The sequence below is a fragment of the Bubalus kerabau genome, chromosome 3 (genome assembly GCF_029407905.1).
Source record: "Bubalus kerabau isolate K-KA32 ecotype Philippines breed swamp buffalo chromosome 3, PCC_UOA_SB_1v2, whole genome shotgun sequence".
NCBI classification, from domain to species: domain Eukaryota; kingdom Metazoa; phylum Chordata; class Mammalia; order Artiodactyla; family Bovidae; genus Bubalus; species Bubalus kerabau.
In genome coordinates, this window is record NC_073626.1 from 31,460,928 (window position 1) to 31,482,358 (window position 21,431).

Here is a 21,431-nt window from a genome sequence, read left to right on the forward strand (position 1 = left end):
AAAGAGTTTACATGATGCAGATTCTACCTGAGAAGGAGTGCTTAGGGAAACCCAAGAGGGAGACAAAAACAAGGACACTAAAGGAATCTGATGCCTCTGGCAACTACAGGTAGAACAATGTTCAAGAGTACACTCCTTGACAGGTTACTATAAAACCTCACACAAAAGACCTATTAATCTCAGCTCCTTTTATCTAATACAGCATGTCCAACTTTCAACAAAAAATTACACATCATTCACTCAGAAGGCAAGAAAAACACAAAGACAAACCAAGAGTCAAAGCCAGACTCAAATATAACAAATTTTTTGAAATCAGAGAATTTTAAATATATTAAGGGTGATAATGGAAAAAAAAGGAGGTAAGCAAAGATGAGTAAGGTAAGCAGATAAAGACCCTAAGATAAGCAATCAAAAGGAAATGCTAGAAATCAAAAAACACTGTAACAGAAATAAAGGACGCCACTGGTGGGTTCATCTACCAACTAGACACCACCAAGAACAGAGTCAAGATGCTTGAAGACAGACTGACAGAAACTTCTTGAACTAAATATAAAAATAATATTCTTTTACAAAACAGAAGATCCAAGTTCTATTTCATCCAACAATTTCAAAAGATATAACATATGCATAACTGGAATATAAGAAAAGGAAGAAACAAGAAACAAGACAAAAGAAATAAATGAAGTAATAATGGTGGAGAAGTTTCCAAAATTAGTAACCTATACCAAAATCAAACCATACATCCAGGAAACTCAAAGGACAAAAAGAAAGAGGAAAAGCCTACACTTAAGTATACCATATTCAAATCAAAGACACAGAAAATCTTGAAAAAAGCCATAAGAAAAAAACCTTAACGACAGAGGAACAAGGAAAAGCATCACAGCAGGTTCTCTCAGCGACGCTCAAGCAAGAAAGGAGTGGAGTAAACTATTTAAACAGTTGAAGGAAAAAAACTACCAATTTAGAATTCTATATTCAGTGAAATTATCTTTAAAAGAGAAGGATAAAGACTTTCTCACACAAACAAAAATAATAGACCTGCCATGAAAATGTTAACAGAAGTTCTTCAAATAGAAGGAAAATTATACAGGTCAAAAAACTGAATCTATAATAAAGAGTAAAGGCAAAGGAATAAGTGAAATAAAACAAAATCTTTTACTTTTCTTATTCTTAATTTATCTAAAAGATTAGTTTAAATTGGTAACAGTAACAATGTACTGGGTGATTTTTAGCATATAGATAAATGAATGACGGCAATATCATAAAGGATACAGGAATGGGGAATACTCTGGGATCTGCATTTGACATGAAGTGGGACAGTGCTATTTAAAGGTGAACTTAGATTAGTAATCAACATATACTGTAAACTCTAGGGCAACTACACTAAAAGAAAATTTTAAGTATAAAAGGACATAAATTTAAATAATATAAAATGTTCAACTGAAACCAGAGAAACAGAAAAATAGGGAAAAAATAATGAAATCAAAATTGGTTATTTGAAAAGGTCAATAAAATTGATAAATCTCTAAGAATGATCAAGGGAAAAAAAGAGAGAGAAGACCCAGACTACCAATATTAAGAATTAAAAGGAGTATCACCAGAGACTTCACATTAATTTTTAAAATAATAAAAGAAAACTATAAACAAGACACTGCCATCTATGGGGTCGTATGGAGTCGGACACGACTGAAGCTACTTAGCAGCAGCAGCAGCATAAACACACTCATGAAGAATGCCACAAAGTTTTAGTGGTTTGAGAGAGTCTGAATAACTATTTTTAAATTGAGTCTGTAGTTAAAAGCCTTCCAAAAAAGAAATCCCAAGAGCCAGATGACTTCCCTGGCAAAATTTAAAGAAGAAACCTCCCAATTCTACACCATGAGATACTGCTACACACCTAATAAGAATGGCTAACATAAAAAAAACAGAGAAGGCAATGGCACCCCACTCCAGTACTCTTGCCTGGAGAATCCCATGGACAGAGAAGCCTGGTGGGCTGCCGTCTATGGGGTCGCACAGAGTCGGACATGATTGAAGTGACTTAGCAGCAGCAACATATGAATGAACGTCTTCACTTTCACTTTTCACTTTCATGCATTGGAGAAAGAAATGGCAACCCACTCCAGTGTTCTTGCCTGGAGAATCCCAGGGACGGGGGAGCCTCATGGGCTGCAGTCTATGGGGTCGCACAGAGTCGGACATGATTGAAGCAACTTAGCAGCAGCAGCAGCAACATAAAAAAAAAACCACAAAGACATGAAGCAACTGACACTTTAATATACTGTTGGTGCCAATACAAAAAAAAAAAAAAAAAAAAGGTATATACACTCAGGAAAAACTTGGAAGTTTCACATAAATAGACACTTACCATATGACTCCAAACTATACATACTCTGAAGAAGTAAAACTTATGTTGACCTAAAAACCTATACACAAATGTTTATAACAGCTCTGTTCTTAACTGCCACAAACTAGAAAAATCCCAAATGCCCTTCAATAGACAAATGGACTAAAAAAAAACTGGTACAGTCATCCAGTGAAATACCACTCTGTGATACAAAGTGCCTCTACTGATGCTGGAAATGCTCCCAAGAAACACAGAAAAGTTGTGACGCCAAAAAAAAGTTGAATTATTTGAGATCTATAGCTATGACTGACCTCCATTTCAAGATAAACGAATCCAGGGTAAGGACTATTATTAAATTAAAAAAATAAAAGACAGGAAATTTGTGAAGCTGTCACTCACTGCAGCTGTCCCAGCATACAGTTGAAAACTTTGCACTTTTTACTCATATCGAAAATGCAACTTTTAATTCAGGATTGCTATAAGAAAGGCATACCAACAGACTCTAGTATGATTCAAGAAAAACAGCAAAATCATTGCATGAAAACTTAAAGCAAGAGGAAGATGAAGAATGTGAAGTTGGGAGAATTTAATGCCAGCAAAGGATAGTTTGATAATTTTAGAAAGAGGTTTGGCTTTAAAAATGTCAAGATAATCGGAGAAACAGCTTCTGCTGTCCAAGAGACAGCAGCAGAGTTCTCAGATGCCATTAAGAAAATCACTGAGGAGAAAGGATATCTGTCTGAAAAGGTTTTTACTGCAGACAAAGGTGCCCTATTCTGGGATGGGGCGGGGGGGATTCACAAAGGATATTTATTAGTGTAAAAAAAAGAGAGCGAGGGAGGAAGAGAAGGAAGCCAACACCAGGATTTAAGAGAGGAAGAGACTGGCTAACACCACTGTTTTGTGCAAATGCAGTTGGGTTTATGGTCCAGACTGCCCTCCTCTATAAAGCTACCAATTTTTGAGCCTTGAGAGAAAAGATAAACATCAGTTGCCAATCTTTTGGTTATAAAACAAGAAGGACTGGATGAGAATCCAATCCAGAAAAAGGACTGGTTCCACTGACATATTCCCTAAGTCAGGAAGTATTTGGCCAGTGAAGAACTACTTTTTAAAGTTCTTCTGTTACTGGACAATGTCCCCTGGCCATTGTTACTGAACAACGACCCCATGAGTTCAATAATGAAGGCATTAGTTTCCTATTTGCCCTCATACACAGTGTCTCTAATTCAGCCTCTAGATCAGGGGGTCAAAGGACCTTTAAGGCTCATCATACATTAGGCTACAGAATAGGTTGGCAATACTCACAGAAGAGGACCCTGACAGAGAGATCATGAAGGTGTGGAAGGATTACACCACTGAAGATGCCACTGTTGTTAAGTTTTTAAAAAGCCATGAAAACCATCAATCCTGAAACAAAAAATTCCCAGTGGAGAAAACTATGTCCATATGTAGTACACGACTTAACAGCATTTACAACAGAGCCAATCAAGGAAACCATGAAAGAGTATAGGTACAGCAAAAAAAAAAAAAAAAAAGTGGAGGATGAAGGGTTTCAAGACAGGGATCTTGGAGAAATTCAAGAGCTAACAGACAATACGAAACAGGAATTAATAGGAATGCTTCCAAAGCAGACAATGAGAAAGATGACATAGAAACAGCAGTGCCAGAAAACAGACTGACACGAGATAATCTCGCAGAAGGGTGCTGATTATTCAAGACAGCTTTTGACTTCTTTTATGAGGTGGATCCTTCTATGATACAGGCAGTGAAACTAAACCAAGCTGTGAAAGAAGGATCGGTAACTACAGAAATGTTTTTAGAAAAATGAAAAAGCCAAAAAAGTCAGACAAAAATTTTATCTCCATAATGTTACACCAAGCAGGCCTGCCTCTCAGTACAATGAATTCCTCATTAAATTACTCTTTATTTTTGTCATCTTGCAGAATAAGAGTTGACTTTCATATATTTTAGCCACTTAAAACCTTTATTCCAAAGTCCAACTTTCAACAATCCATGTTTTTTCCAGTAAAATTAACTTAATTCATTAAAAATCAGTTTGTCAGAGCTACTTTCATATACATGTTAAAGTAGCATTCTATTTTTAATTTTTCTCAGATAATCAAACTATATTAAAAAAAACACTAGCATCTCATTTATTAGAGCTAAGTGAACCAGATCTTTCTGAAGTCAGTAAACTTCAAAATAAATTCATCCTAGATATCTGGGTTTATTTTTCTGCCAATATATGAATAGCCCTTCTAACATCTAATATTGAAAATACGTATATTTAACTGATGCATCCCACCAAGTGACCTCCAGTGGCACTAGCACTGCTATGGTTAACCCATCCAGCGATCCATTTCCAAAACATCTCAAAAGACTGAATACCTCAAAGAAGCCTATCAGGATGAGCAATGAAAAATAAACCGGAGCCACAAGAGATTACAGAATACACAAAGAGATCTGCCAATTCAACACTCTAAAAAGAGATGCTACAGAGTTGGGTCAGACTCAGCAGTCCAGTGCGATGTGAGAACTTAACGAAACTAGGCTTGTTCTTGGATATGCCCTAAAGTTCCAAGCTTAAAAATCTCAATGAAATGGATAAATTTCTATTTTAAAGAAAAACTAGTTACTCAACAAATTTTTAGAAATCAACAGATCAATCCAGGAATAAAATCAGAAAGTGGTCTTAAAAAATGACCTCATAAAAAGTTACAAAAAAAAACCTTGTTTTAAAGGCTTTTTCAAAACTTCTATAGAACACAAAATACGTCTACAAAACTTCACTATTTAAAAATAATCAGTATTTGAAATAATATGAATGTTATTCAGACCAAAGATTGCACCCAAAAATGTACTCTCTCAAATAGAAATGGTTCTAAATAAAATATCAACAAAGGGAATTCAAATGCATAATTAGATAACTGGCTATTACAACTAAGCAAGGTCTATCATGGGATAGGTTTAATCTTGGAAAATCTAATTTGTCATATAAATAGATGTAATATGAAAAACCACATGATCCACAGATTCTAAAATAAGCATTCAATAAAAATTAGCCTTTGTGTATTAGTCTATGTGAAACTGATCCCCCTGGCCCCAGTAAAAAGTCCACAGTGTGAGGTCTTAACCTCAAGCTTTGCCCCAGAAAACGTAAGTTTGGGGCTAAAACAGCAAATCAGTGTCTCTCAGGACAACCAGATTTAGAACATATAAATTCAGAACTAAGTTATATTAGGGTAACAGTTCTCAACCAAGATAATTCTGCCCCATAGGGGACACTTTGGAATGTCTGGAGACATTTTTGGTGGTTAAAACTCAGGGAATTCTACTGGCATCTACTGGGTAGAGGTTAGGGACGCTGCTAAGCACTCATCAAAACACAGGGTAGACTCTCAGCAAGTAGTTTCTGGCCCCAAATGTCAACACAAAACCGCCACAAAACTCTGTATAAGGGTAACACACTACATACAGATGTTCATCTCATACCATATCCCACAGTTCCAACTGAGTAAAAGAGAACTCTTCACACACACACACACTCAAACAAAAGGAAGTAGACAGGAAGGAGAGAAGGAAATGGAAACAAATATCAAAATTACAGAGAAAGAAGAAATTTCTAAACTAAAGCAAACAAACTGAAAACTGGGAAGACTAATAATTGAAAGTATTTGTAAGAACCAAAAAGACAACTATGAAAACCCAGAATGAAAATGAAGTAAAAGAAAGTGAAGTATTTAAAAAGTACACTAAACCACTCTAAGAATTTAATCCTCAAAAAAATTTTTTTATATAACAACTTGGTTGCAAGAAGAAATTGGGGGAGTAGTTCTGGTGGAATATGTTTTAAACACTTAATTTAAAAATATTGATCTTTTTAAAACAAAAATATCTGAAAACTTAAAACTCTTAAAAATCCCTAATTTTTTAAAAGATCATACACAAAAATATTTAAGGTAATAACACTATAAAAGTTTTGACTGTTCTGCACTAATAATTCCATATTTTTTTGATAATGAAATACCATCTAATGAAGAAATAATTCACACAAATTCCAAGTAGGTTTAAGCAGTAAGAACATTCACTAGGGAATGTTTACTTTGGTTTCGATAAATACAATACAGATAAATACCACAATGGCATCATCTAACTGGGTATGTCAGATTAACCTTATTTACATTACAACACCTATATAATTATAGGACCTAACTTTATTTATATTATAGCAACTATTATAGTAATAACCTTTATTATAGAAAAGTCAAAATATGAAAGTTACACAAAAATGAACAGAATCATACTTCCCTATAAGCTTTATTGTCAAAGAAGTAGCTGTATGATAAGAAACACTTTATAATGGTTCCACCTCTTATTTCCTATTTATTTTTAGTATTTTTAGTTATTTTCAGGGTTTTTTTGGTTTTTTTTTTTTTTTACCATAAACCAAACATCTTTACCAGAAATTTATTTCCAGGCCTATCTTCACCATAAATGGAGAAATGAAAAAACCACTGTCCTACTCTATGTGACGTCATAAACTGCAGCATGACAAGCTTCCCTGTCCTTCACTATCTCCCGGAGTTTGTTCAAACTCAAGTCCTTTGAATCAGTGATGCCATCTAACATCTCATCCTTTGTCGTCCCCTTCCCCTGTTGCCCTCAATCTTTCCCAGTATCAGAGTCTTATCCAGTGAGTCAGCTCTTCGCATCAGGTGGCCAAAGTATTGGAGCTTCAGCTTCAGCATTAGTCCTTCCAATGAATATTCAGCGTTCATTTCCTTTAGGATTGACTGGTTTGACTTCCTTGCAATCCAAGGGACTCTCAAGAGTCTTCTCATCATCACAATTCAAAAGCATCAATTCCTCAGCACTCAGCCTTCTTTATGGTCCAACTCTCACATCTGTACATGACTATTGGAAAAACCATAGATTTGACTATATGGACATTTGTCAGCAAAGTGATGTCTCTGCTTAATATGCTGTCTAGGTTTGTCTTAGCTTCTTAGCTTTTCTTCCAAGAAGCAAACGTCCTTTAATTTCATGGCTGCAATCACTGTCCACAGTGATTCTGGAGCCCAAGAAAGTAAAGTCTGTCACTGTTTCCATTGTTTCCCCATCTATTTGCCATGAAGTAATGGGACTGGATGCCATGATCTTAGTTTTCTGAATGCTGAATTTTAAACCAGCTTTTTCACTCTCCTCTTTCACCCTCATCAAGAGGCTCTTAGTTCCTCTTCACTTTCCACCATCAGAGTGGTATCATCTGCATATCTGAGGTTGTTGATATTTCTCCTGGCAATCTTCATTCCACCTTGTGATTCATCTAGTCTGGCATTTTTCGACCTTTTAGCTATTTGCATAATATTAGAATTTCTATAATTTACTTCCTCAAGCTTGTTAAACACAGAACTGATAATCAGCATTTCTTAGAGGAGAGATAAGTAAATGCAGTCATTCTTAAGATATCATACACAAAACTCACCTCTCCTTTCTGTATTTCACATATGAGTGTGAAAAGTATGCAAAGTATCATATATTTTTACCACACAGTAAAAGAGAAGAAAATAAAATGTGGTATAAAGAAGCTTTTACATAGCATTGCATTCCTTTAAACATTACTAAATCAGATCAATAGGTGATAGACATCCAAAAAACAACCTTAAGCAAAGTTTAAAAACAAAAAAGGATTTCAATCTCACAAAAATTAAGAATTAGCCCAAAACAAATTATTATGTGCATGTGATGTCTCCTCCCAAAATAATAAATCCTAAAAACAACAAATTTACAAAATCTTAAAAAGCAAATAAGCTGGAAAATTCAATTAAATATTCCTCAGATTTTTAATCCACTATTAACTGTGAAAAAACACTAGATTTAATTTTAAGCACATTTGAAGCCAGATTTTTTAAAATACCAATAAATTTTTGTCAAGAAATTTTAGAGAACTCACCCCCTCAAAAAAAAAAAACCTATGATTCCCCTATTATTGACTGATAAATGAGTAAAAGAACAAGGTGTAATACAGTTAAAATTTAAGTCTTTTGAGAGAAAACAGTAACCCAAATTCATGAACAATGTGTAAATTAATTCACAATTTTTAGGTAATAAATATTTAAATTTGTTCATTTTTAAACCATATTAGGGGGTTTCCATGAATGCTCAAACTACCGCACAATTGCACTCATCTCACACGCTAGTAAAGGAATGCTCAAAATTCTCCAAGCCAGGCTTTAGCAATACGTGAACCGTGAACTTCCTGATGTTCAAGCTAGTTTGAGAAAAGGCAAAGGAACCAGAGATCAAATTGCCAACATCCGCTGGATCATGGAAAAAGCAAGAGAGTTTCAGAAAAACATCTATTTCTGCTTTATTGACTATGCCAAAGCCTTTGACTGTGTGGATCACAATAAACTGTGGAAAATTCTGAAAGAGATGGGAATACCAGACCACCTGACCTGCCTCTTGAGAAATCTGTATGCAGGTCAGGAAGCAACAGTTAGAACTGGACATGGAACAACAGACTGGTTCCAAATAGGAAAAGGAGTACGACAAGACTGTATATTATCACCCTGCTTATTTAACTTATATGCAAGGTACATCATGAGAAACGCTTGGCTGGAAGAAACACAAGCTGGAATCAAGATTGCCGGGAGAAATATCAATAACCTCAGATATGCAGATGACACCACCCTTATGGCAGAAAGTGAAGAGGAACTCAAAAGCCTCTTGATGAAAGTGAAAGTGGAGAGTGAAAAAGTTGGCTTAAAGCTCAACATTCAGAAAACGAAGATCATGGCATCCAGTCCCATCACTTTATGGGAAATAGATGGGGAAACAGTGTCAGACTTTATTTTTCTGGGCTCCAAAATCACTGCAGATGGTAACTGCAGCCATGAAATTAAAAGATGCTTACTCCTTGGAAGGAAAGTTATGACCAACCTAGATGGCATATTCAAAAGCAGAGACATTACTTTGCCAACAAAGGTCCATCTAGTCAAGGCTGTGGTTTTTCCAGTGGTCATGTATGGATGTGAGAGTTGGACTGTGAAGAAGGCTGAGCGCCGAAGAATTGATGCTTTTGAACTGTGGTGTTGGAGAAGACTCTTGAGAGTCCCTTGGGCTGCAAGGAGATCCAACCAGTCCATTCTGAAGGAGATCAGCCCTGGGATTTCTTTGGAGGGAATGATGCTGAAGCTGAAACTAAAGTACTTTGGCCACCTCATGAGAAGAGTTGACTCACTGGAAAAGAGTCTGATGCTGGGAGGGATTGGGGGCAGGAGCAGAAGGGGACGACAGAGGATGAGATGGCTGGATGGCATCACTGACTCGATGGACGTGAGTCTGAGTGAACTCCGGGAGTTGGTGATGGACAGGGAGGCCTGGCGTGCTGCGATTCATGGGGTCGCAAAGAGTCGGACACCAATGAGCAACTGAACTGAACTGATGAGAATATACACTTGTTATTTAATCACAATAAATTATCAATAATTAAATATCTAATAAAAAGCTAATTGGTAAAGGCCAAAAATGGTTTATTTACAAAAACCCTATAATAGTTCAATTCCTTACATGACTATTTATAATTGCATAGTACTTATAAAATGTTTTCACATATACTCTCACTGGATTCACAAAAGCCTTTAAGATTTACATTCTAAAACTGCATCCTCTAGTCAGTAACCACCAACCACAGGTAATATGAAGCACTTGAATCATGGCTAGTCCAAACTGATTATAAATGTGTAATACATACTAGATTCCAAAGACAGAAAAAAAGTACACAAATTAATGACTTTTATATTGAACATGTTGAAAAAAACATATCCACAACGTTTAATTTCACCTTTCCTGTATTTTTTAACATAGCTACTAGAAAAATTTTAATTATATATGTAATTTATCAATTTAGTATGCCTCAAAGAACGTATGTATAGCTGCTTCATAAAACCCATTTAAGATGATATAATTTTATAGTTCAACAACATTGTTCAAGTTATTTTATACAAACTTTTTGAAGCAAATTAAGTCTAAATTTATTTAACAGGAGAATCATAAAGAAATGTCTCTCAACTGAAAAATAAGCAATTTCCCCTTTATTTAGTAGAAATATGTAACCTCATTCTAACATTCATGGAGTAGGCAAGCTGCATACCCACCTGACAAGATGTTCAATATCCTTGATTACTGATTCTCTGCTAAAGGGACTTAAAGAGTCTCAGTGAGTCATAGAGGAAAGATTAAAGAGTTCACAGTTGACCTCTGAACAACATAGGGGTTAGGAGTGCCAATCTTCCTCACAGTTGAAAATTCAAATATAATTTATAGTCAGCTCTTTGGACCAACAGTTCTGCATTCACAAATTCAACCAACCGCAGATCCTATAGTACTGTGTTATTTACTACTGAAAAAATCTACATAAGTGGACCTGGGAAGTTCAAACCAACGGTCAACTGTTTTTTAAAAAGAAAGTGAGACCTCATCCACTCCAATTACTCCAAATTAAAACACTATTGAATCACAAACATGGTGAACACACAGCAAGCTCCCAATTTTCTGTGAGTTACTAAGAGTATTAAGTTTTTTTAATAGTATAAAATAAGTTATGGGGTCTCTGGCATACATAAGTTCCAGGCAAGTAAGATTATTACATATAAAAGAGAGTAATAATATAGGAATTTTTATTTAGGCTTTAAACTGTAAGGTTCTAATCATAAGTTCAGTTGGGTTGCATAGAATATAAGAAATTTAGGCAATTTTTGTGGGAAAGAGGTTACCTAGAAATTTAATCTAATAGCCTTTACATTTCCTTGACATTCATTCTGAAAATTCATCGACAGATTTGTTTTCATCATGTAAGGTAATTTTTTTAACTGCCTCAAAAAAGTGTGCTTGATAAAAATGGTCTAATTAAGAGGTAAGAAAAAATGGAGTCTTCATCTTAAATACCTTGAACACATGCACATGTGCACACACACGCACCCTCCAAAGCAGCAAGGCAAAACACGCATCAGGGTACATTCTGCTGCAGCGGAGCAGGAGTTTTAATTAAAGTCTAATTAAAAAAAAAAAAAAAAAACTCTGATAGTAAAACACATTCTAACTATTAAGTCTAACAACAATTAGGAAAAAAACGTAGAAGAGTTTACATTTGAAAGTGTGTTAGTTGCTCAGTCGTGACCAACTCTGTGAACCCATGGACTGTAGTCTACCAGGCTCCTCTGCCCATGGAATTCTCCAGCCAAGGATACTGGAGTGGGCTGCCACGCCCTCCTCAAGGGGATCTTCTTGACCCAGGGATTGAATCTGGGTCTCCTGAGATACTTTACTGTCTGAGCCACTAGGGAAGCCCATACATTTGAAAGACCAACTTTAAATATGTTTCCTAAAATCATTACACGATGCTTCAGCCAAGACTAGATGATCTCAATTCTACAAATGTATGAAATTCTATACTTATAAACCAAAGCAAACAACTTGGCACTTGATTATTATAATAATCATGATAAATAGATATAGTGTAAGAATAGAACTCTGATAATTAACAAAGTCAGCCTAGATGTTAAGTAAATTCTGACCTCCTCAGTACCGGGGGCAATGATAGACACTAAGAAGGTTAGTACAGTTTTAGTACTTCAGGTAAAAGGATGTTGAAGAAATCAGTTCAAATGAAGGTGTGCTTCACTCTAAAGGTTCAGTACCAGGAGGAGAGAAAAAAATATCCTGGCTACTGTCAAGGACTCATGACATCATTGGTCAAATGAAGAGAAATGAACAAATCCTATTTGCCTTCCAATGCAAGAATCTATATCCTAATCTTCCTTATACTTCTATTATATTTTGACATTTCTGACACTGATACTTCCTTAATGTACTAAATTCCCTTTCTAAATGGATTTCTGGTGATCCGTGAGCTAAGTTTTATTCCTATTATGATGTCTTATTCCTTTCACAACACTCAGCCATCCCAACCCACTGATGACACTCATCAACAACTGGAGGGAAGGAGACATGGGAGCATTTACATCAGAATCTCCTGTGCGAAATTTTTGAAATCCAAGTGACTTTAATCATGTGCCCAACCTCGAACACAGCTGTAAACCAGTAGATGTGTATGTGTCCTAATGTTCCTCGCACCGAACACACCGTTGATCACATTCCTCACATTAAGACAAATACTTCTGGATTTCTCTCTCTCATTGAAAGCTCTTTTCTTTGACAAAAAGCTCTTTTCTCTGACCTTGGGACACAACCTTTCTCTTCATGTTGGTGGTAACTGTTATTGTTAACACTTAAAGTACTTTTCCACTGGGAACTCCTAGTGATTAGATGTCACAGTCACTCCCTAAGAATTACCTGGACACTGGATCATCAAAAAGAACCAGAGCTACAAGGCACTAAAATAGTCACTGGAATTCAGGATCCTATGTTAGTCATCTCTGCTTTGAAACTTAGTTGAGAAATAAAATGTGAGCATGAAGGCAAGTGGAATAAGTAAACAAAATTTTAAAGATTAAAAACACAAGTCTACTGGAGGCAATGGAAAGGAATGATATGGTATAATGAGATTCCAGGAAAAAGTCCATAAAACTGCCATATCTGACACTAGATCAACATTTTAGGCTAGGTTATCATTTTAGAATAATGAATATTTAAACAGTAGAGTTACTTGTAAGAGTAAAAGCTCCTTTAAATACAAACAACCAGTAAATGTGCTTTCAGTTGAAATAAAAGAATCAGGCAACTGAGGTCTTCAGAAACTATCAAATAAAACCCAAGAAACAGAAAAGAGGTAATGACATTTAGTCCAAAAGAAGAAACACTGAGACCCTAGAAAGAAAATACCTAACTCACCTGGGGCTAAAACCAAGTGATTATAACTGAAAAATGAAAGTATAGCACAGTCTTGGGTCAGAGAAGCCCTAGTAGATTATGAAAGGAACTCTATACGCTTATTGCTGCTGCTAAATCGCTTCAGTCGTGTCCGACTCTGTGCGACCCCATAGACAGCAGCCCACCAGGCCCCACTGTCCCTGGGATTCTCCAGCCAAGAACACTGGAGTGGGTTGCCATTTCCTCCTCCAATGCATGAAAGTGAAAAGTGAAAGTGAAGTCGCTCAGTCGTGTCCGACTCTTAGCGACCCCATGGACTGCAGCCTACCAGGCTCCTCCTTCCATGGGATTTTCCAGGCAAGAGTACTGGAGTGGGGTGCCATTGCCTTCTCCTATACGCTTACTAGTAGTGATAAAAGACTGTGAACTAGTCTGAACGTCTATCCAATATAAGCAAACCTAAAAGAAAGCTGTGGATAATATGGAGTGGGGGAGTATGAGGGAGGGCTGAAAAGGGCAGATATACTCTACTAAAAAACAAAGCAAAACCAAGAAAGGTCGTTCTAATAACTAAACTAATACCACTTCAGTGAAATTGTTCAGGAACAAACAATTAGTAGTACTTTCAAGTTTCTTATGACTTACTCTATCATTTATTATTATATTGGCAGCTAAAACTACTTAACAATGTTAAGGATTGTACACTTGTTTCTGAAACAGAAGGGTATGCTGAAATTTTGTAATCTGCTTTGTCTTGGGTGAGAAAGGAGAGGAACAGGTGAAAAAAGCAGCCAAAAAAAAGAGCAGATGTATCAAATCCCTGAGACCAAGTAAACAGAGGAAGTGCTAAACTGTGAGCAAGAAATATCCTCAAGCACTGAGACAGAAAATCTCCTTTCATCGCAGTTACCCAGGACAACTTGTAACACACACACAGATTCAGCTACTGATGTATTGCCAAGCAAAAATAAGTAAGATCAACAGTTTAAGAGTTCAGCTACCTTGTCAATATTACTGCCTGGCTCATCCTAAACAATCCAATAACCAAGCTCACTTTTGTTCCCAGGAACAAATACCTTACCTTTTATCTCTCATAAGAAATCTGGACCTTGACTGGTTTTGTTTCTCCCCTGCTAGCTCTCTAAAGCCTACTGCTAAAGCCCATTTCCTCCCTTTTCCAAGACACCAGTCTGAGCCTCTCCAGGGCGCCTCTGCTCACCACCATGCCAAGCAGGCCAACCCCACCTGTCTGTGTGCTGGCTTTTGCTAGAATGTACTCTTCGTGCTGAGAGGCTAACTACAGGCATACAGGGACCTTCATCCAGATTTCTCAGGCCAGTGTTCTGGCCTCTCCATTGAAAAAGAACTAATTCCGCTTGAGGAAATATTGCCTAATAGTTGGATATCAAATTTCACAGTTAACAGAATCACAGATCCATCATAATGATTACCAATTTACCTAAATTTCAATCACATCATATTAGATTTTATTCCCCTTTCTTTTCTGAACACAAACTCCAAAAGCTTTCAGATCTTTCACAACTTGCACCAGTTTAACAGCTTCTGCAGCTGTCCTGCTCCAACCCAAATCAAGAATCTTCACCTCTTTCTTTGCCTATCTTCAACCTCTTGACATGACACCACTTTTAAAACACATTAAAAATGGTATCATACTTAAAAGGTATTTCATAGAGGGTATTCCATGACACAGAAGAGGAGGGAAAAAAAAAATCACAGATTGGATTACTTACAAATAAAAATTTGAAGGTATTTTCGATTGACAACATGGAATGAACCAAAAGCACTTCACGTTTTATCTTTATCTTAAATGTCCTAAAATTTAGATCATCTTATTAAGTTAATAAGACATCATCTTACTTGGCTAACCCCTCATTTAGAGAGGTACATGGCAAACTTCAAGCTGGTTTTTATGGAAAAATATAATATATTATGAACATGTATTTTCACCCTAAATGTGATTTTATGGAATTATACCTATCCAAATTTGAAGCACTTAAGACAAATCTGACTACAAGTACTTACTAATTAAAGAATACAACTGATTATTTACTAGGATTCAACTTTGAAACAAAATTCCCTAATATTCCACTTTCGTGTTCTGGATTAGTTTAATTGAAGTAAATCCTGAAATTAAAAGGTGAGCTACTAGCAGGCAATTTCTAGTTGCCCTTACTTATCTGGGTGAATCAAGATTTTCTCCAAACACTGAGCCAAAGAAATATATATCTGTATTATAGAATTGTACATATTATCTCTAAACCAACTGTGTATTTCTGTCCATTAACTGCCTCAAAATTTAAACATGTTGACTTGTTATATGTCATATGTGAAAAGTTCATAACCTTATTTAAAACTAAAAAATATCAAGTGCTTAAAATCCACTTATTTTTTCAAAAATAAGAAGTTACATATAGTAACACTTTGTGCCAACTGCTTTCTGTCTTATTCCACTCCAAAATGCAGATCTGTATTTTGCCAATAAGAAATATAAGTACTGTCTTTCCATCTCGCTAACACTCTCCCCAAATTCTTTCCCACAGAATGCCTCAAATTTCCTTATAAGCATTCTTCCACATTTAACCAAATGCCGAAACTAAAAACAGTGCTTAAAAGATAAAATTCAAGTAAGTCTCTATGAGCACTCATCCCCACTTAGTTTTTCCTACTCTACTAACCTTACTACCCACGCTAGACTTTCTCACTGTATATACCAAATGTTGAAAGTTACCTATTTCTGCATTAGTACAAAATCATTTCATCCCACTGGTCTTTAAAGATAATAATACGCTTCAAAAAAGGTCAAACATTGAGCATTATTGTTTTCAAGTTGGTGCAAGAATTGGGGAAATGTATTTGAAAATTTTTATTTTTTTAATTTCTTTTATTCATTTCATTTATTTTATTTCATTATTTGAAAATAACAGCAACCTACACTGGCACTGTTCTAAGCATTTTACAAGTATTAACTCATTCAATCCTCCTAATAACCTGAGGTTGATAGTTTTATCGCATTTATAGATTAAGAAACTAAAGCTCTGTCACAACAGCTCCAAGACAGAAGAGCGAGGATTTGACTTGAAACTGTCCCAGTTCAGAGCCCATGCTTTTAACTCTCGCTGTACCACCTAAATGTCAAGAACTATCACTTAATAGGTATATCCAAGTTACTTCAAAGTGAAGAAATTAAAGATTTTTCATTTCTTGATAAATTAGATAAAATACCATGTAAATATTTTAAGCTATCATCTTTTATTTTATTTTTTTCTGGCCATGCTGCAGGGCTTGTGGGATTTTCATTCCCTGACCAGGGACTGAACCAGAGCCCTTGGCAGTGAGGAGCAGATCCCTAACCACTGGATCACCAGGGAATCCCTTATGCTGTCATCTTAAAACATAAGAAATAAAGACTTATAACAGTAAAATCAAGCACCTTAGACTTATATTAAATAAAAAACTCCTTAAATGATTTTGATAGTTTTATTATGAATATATGACCAATAAATTTAAAGTACACATTCATCTGACAATATCTGACAAATACCTTTCAAAAATTAACTGCACATGCCCCCAAGTAACCAAACTTTAAAATACATTCTGGACAGTCCAGTTGAGTACGCAAACATCACACTGCACTAAGATAATATGGCAGAACTCACCTAGGCAGAACACAGCAAAGTCACTGAGTGAAGGCCTCTGGACAACCAAAATAGACACTCCAAAGTGGCAAGGATGGACACTCACTATTCTCAAAGAAGATCTGACACACTAAATAAGGGTCAACTTATTTTTTCCTTTGCAGAATTACAAATTTGATTTCCGCAGGAAAAAAATGGTGTAGAAAAACTGGTGATGAGAGGGTGAAGGGGGACACTGATCACAGTAACAAGCACATCCAACAGCAAAGCACGAAAAATACTAACTCCAAAATGCAAAGAAATCTGATCAGGAGTCCTATATACAATCCAACAGATAGATCCTCAACGAACCACAGTAACTGAAGGTCACAAATGATGACCCTAGGTCATCAAAAGATTTAATTATACTCACATCCTATTTAAACAGAAAAGAATTACACATTTAATTTTAGTATGATCTGCACTCAAAGTGGGTTTATAATTTGAAGCTTAAAGGATAAACCCTCAATTACCCAGTAAGCTCAACTTATCAATTAGAAATTCACTGGAAAGTCCCAAGTAACAAAGGTTTTACTGTTTCTAAGTTTAAGAGCACTTTGTGCACAAAAGTTACCTGAAAGCAAAAGGGAGAGAGATTATAAAAGTGTAAAGTCTAGGAAAACACAGAAGAGCTACTTTGACTGTCTATGAACACTATGCTTAAAGCATTTCCCACAAGACAATGTGTGGGCAGTAGGTGCCACATCAGCAGTCCTGTGTTTGTCCTGCTTCTAAATCATTTGTTAGTCTCATGAATTATTAATTTCAGTTAATAGTTTGTTGAGATGAAGCAGCACCAATTCTTTCCTGAACTGCAAAAAGTGAGAGCGTCCTTCTGACTACAGAACCAACGCTGGGATTACTCTTACAGAGCATGCATATGCCTTATGGTGACACAGTTTGATTTTTTAAAAGTTCTCTTTTAAACTGCTTTTCATTTTCAAAGGATTGAGGGAGATAGCGCCTAGCCCACATCGAACTTTTGTTATCAAAAGAATTGTTACACTACTCAACAAAACTCCCTTTCAAACCAGACTGCAACACATTCCTTCTCTAGCTCCAAACAAAACTTTAAAGTACACTGTAAATAACATATAAGGCCTTGTACTTTTCTCCCCTTCTAGCGAGGAAGTCTAACTCCAAACAGGAAACGGCTTCTCAAAGGGTTCAACGCAGAAATCCTACTCAACTCCAATCCAGTTCTCAGGAAGAGATTTAATAGTTAAGTGCCAACACACTTGCCTGGGTAGAAACGGAGCAAATATTCAAGCTTTCCTGCCCTTGAGATACCCCTTGAAAGTTTCAGGCTGGGGGGAAAAAATGCCTTTTCTAACAAACCAAAAAAGTGCTTTAAAAGGCCGATCTCTAAAAAGGTTCGCAGAAGATACATCAGTTGCAAGTGCTACGCGGTCAAGATTTTCGATCATCCTTCCCCCATCCCACTAAGACCTGGGACGAAAAGGGCTGGGAAAGGAGGGAAGTTCGGTGCAGAGTGGAGCTCTCGGGCGGGGGGCGAAGTGATCGGACCGCCCCTCGCCCATCCCCTCACCTTTCCCGAGACCAGGAAAAGAGGTGGCGAGAAAAGCACGAGACGGGAAAAGCACCCTGGGGCCCCGCAACCAGCTTCTCCGCGAGATGAACCAGGTGGGAGGCAGAGCGAGGAGGGGACACAGGGAGCGGGCCGTGTGGCAGCGCAGGGATCGACCCCCACCCCCACCCTCGACCCCTCCCCGCCGAGGTCGAGAAAGGGAACCGCCTCCCCGAATCCGGAAGGTCGGAGCGGGTGGCGAGAAGCGCGCTCGAGTCCCTTACCCATGCTGGGGGCTCCGGCGGGGAGCAGCCCGGCGCCCGCTGCTCCTCCTCCCGCTGCTCGCGCGGCCGCTCCGGTGGCAGGAGGCGGGCCCTCCGCTCGGCTCTAGCCCGGCTGAGCTCAGGCGGGACAAGAAGGCGCCTCCATCCGCCCGCGGCGCTCCCCGGCCAGTCCGGTCCCCACGGCCCGCAAGGAACAGGCGGCGGCTACGGCTCCTCACTCGTGGCGGCCGGAGGGCCCTCCCCCGCCCGCCCAGCCGGCGGTTTTCCCACCCCCGGTCGCTCCTGCCACGGGGCGGGACCTGCCGGTTCGTCCTGGCCGTCGGCTCCAACGCAGAGCCCAGCCCCGGAGCCCGCCCCTGGCAGCTCCGTCAGCGCCCGCCGTCTTCGAACGCGACGCCAAAGAGTGAGGTGGAGACCGGGACAGAGGCCGGGAAGGTGCCGGGAGCAGGGCCGGGAGGAGGAAAATCTCGCGAGAAGCCCCAGGCCGCCCTGCCCCGCCCCCGTGCGTTCCGGCTCACCGCTGCGCTGGGGCTGCTGCCAGGTGCGGTGACGTCACGGCCGGGACTCTCACGCCGCCCGCGTCCAGGTGCGCAGAGCGGATGAGGGAGACAAGCGGCGTAGCTGCGGTCACTTCTCTGCCTTGAGGTTCGAAGCAGCTGGGACGGGCGTTTTGTGTGGTTTGTCGCCTCCGATGGATTCACAGAGTTTTTGCTGATAGGCAGAGTGAGCCTGGGCTGCCCCACTTTGCACTGTTGTTTTTGTACGGCTGGCTTCGGGGGACCTGAAAGAGACCACGAGAGAAACGTGCAAGAGTATAGAGAAAGAGAGAACCCACTTTCTTTCGACCTTTAGAAACCCAGCTGCAAACAGGACCTGCGGTTTACCTTGCAAAGTTCTGTATGAATTAGAAGCATTTCTTCATCGAAAAAAAAAGTCATAGGCACAGAATAAATTCTTTTACGGGATTCAATTAGTGGATTCCTTTAGTTTCTGTCTACTGAAGGCAACTTTCTAAATACCCTTTTCTGTTTTGAAAATATAAATTGCTACCTGATGGGGAGCAGGGCCGGATAGTCATAATCTGAAATATTGGCTGGTATTTTTTTTTCTAGTCGCAATATGAAGAAGAGCATAGGATTATTGTAATCAGACGTTAAAACGGAGCACAACCCTATGGTCCTTGCCCCCCACCCCCACCCCGGAAACCATGTCCTCTACCTACCTTTTGTCTGGGGAAAACTTTAGTCAAAGAGTAAGTTTAATCAGAGAAGTGAGAAACGCAGAAACAGAAGAAAACAGGCAAAGGAGACTAAATAATAATAATGTAGTCATTAGGCATAGTCAGTTCAGTTCAGTTTAGTCTCTCGTCTAGGGAGTAGTCGTGTCCCACTCTTTGCGACCCCATGAATCGCAGCACGCCAGGCCTCCCTGTCCATCACCAACTCCCGGAGTTCACTCAGACTCACGTCCATCGAGTCACTGATGCCATCCAGCCATCTCATCCTCTGTCATCCCCTTCTCCTGCCTCCAATCCCTCCCAGCATCAGAGTCTTTTCCAATGAGTCAACTCTTCGCATGAGGTGGCCAAAGTACTGGAGTTTCAGCTTTAGCATCATTCCTTCCAAAGAAATCCCAGGGTTGATCTCCTTCAGAATGGACTGGTTGGATCTCCTTGCAGTCCAAGGGACTCTCAAGAGTCTTCTCCAACACCACAGTTCAAAAGCATCAATTCTTCGGCGCTCAGCCTTCTTCACAGTCCAACTCTCACATCCATGCATGACCACAGGAAAAACCATAGCCTTGACTAGACGGACTTTTGTTGGCAAAGTAATGTCGCTGCTTTTGAATATGCTATCTAGGTTGGTCATAACTTTCCTTCCAAGGAGTAAGCATCTTTTAATCTCATGGCTGCAGTCACCATCTGCAGTGATTTTGGAGCCCCCCAAAATAAAGTCTGACACCGTTTCCACTGTTTCCCCATCTATTTCCCATGAAGTGATGGGACCGGATGCCATCATCTTCGTTTTCTGAATGCTGAGCTTTAAGCCAACTTTTTCACTCTCCACTTTCACCTTCATCAAGAGGCTTTTAGTTCCTCTTCACTTTCTGCCATAAGGGTGGTGTCATCTGCATATCTGAGGTTATTGATATTTCTCCCAGCAATCTTGATTTCCAGCTTGTGCTTCTTCCAATCCAGCGTTTCTCATGATGTACTCTGCAAGGACCTTTAATTCTTCCTCAAGGGCTATAGATAATATTTTGAGCTATATCCTGTGAGCCATGTTATAGATACTAGAACATCAGGCAGAGAAGTGAATTGCATGATGACCAGAATGTGTGTGTGTGTGTGTGTGTGTGTGTATATATACATACACAATCAGCCAACTTTTTTCTCCTACTGTTGAAGCAAACCCAGTCCTCAGACAGCAACATTTGTTGAATGCCAACTCTTGTCTAGTGACTTCTAAAGCAGTTGTGTTATTTTTAAGTCTCACAATCAACCAGGCAAACCTGGATTTCTGAAACTCAGCACAACCATTCATTTTGTATGGGACTTTGGATAAATTAACCTTGCTGGATTTCAGTTTCTTGAGTCTGTTGAAAGAAATCTTTACTGTGCAAAGCACAGTGTCTGGCTGATAGTGGCAACCTTGTTAATATCCATTTCTACTTATGTCCTGTACGCTTGCATTTGACATCCTTTAATCTTTTACTTCTAAAAAGACTGCATAGCATACCTT

At 38.5% G+C, this 21,431-nt stretch overlaps 1 protein-coding gene across 1 annotated transcript in view; it reads right to left on the reverse strand.

The window, feature by feature from the left end:
• The window catches only part of CD2AP (CD2 associated protein), an 86,259-nt gene extending 67,324 nt beyond the window's left edge, over positions 1 to 18,935 (reverse strand). Inside the window, exon 1 of the mRNA XM_055571242.1 lies at positions 18,691 to 18,935. Coding sequence (XP_055427217.1) covers positions 18,691 to 18,694 — 4 coding nt within the window. The 5' untranslated portion in view covers positions 18,695 to 18,935. The remainder of the gene's footprint in view (positions 1 to 18,690) is intronic.
• Between the last annotated feature and the right edge of the window lie 2,496 nt (positions 18,936 to 21,431).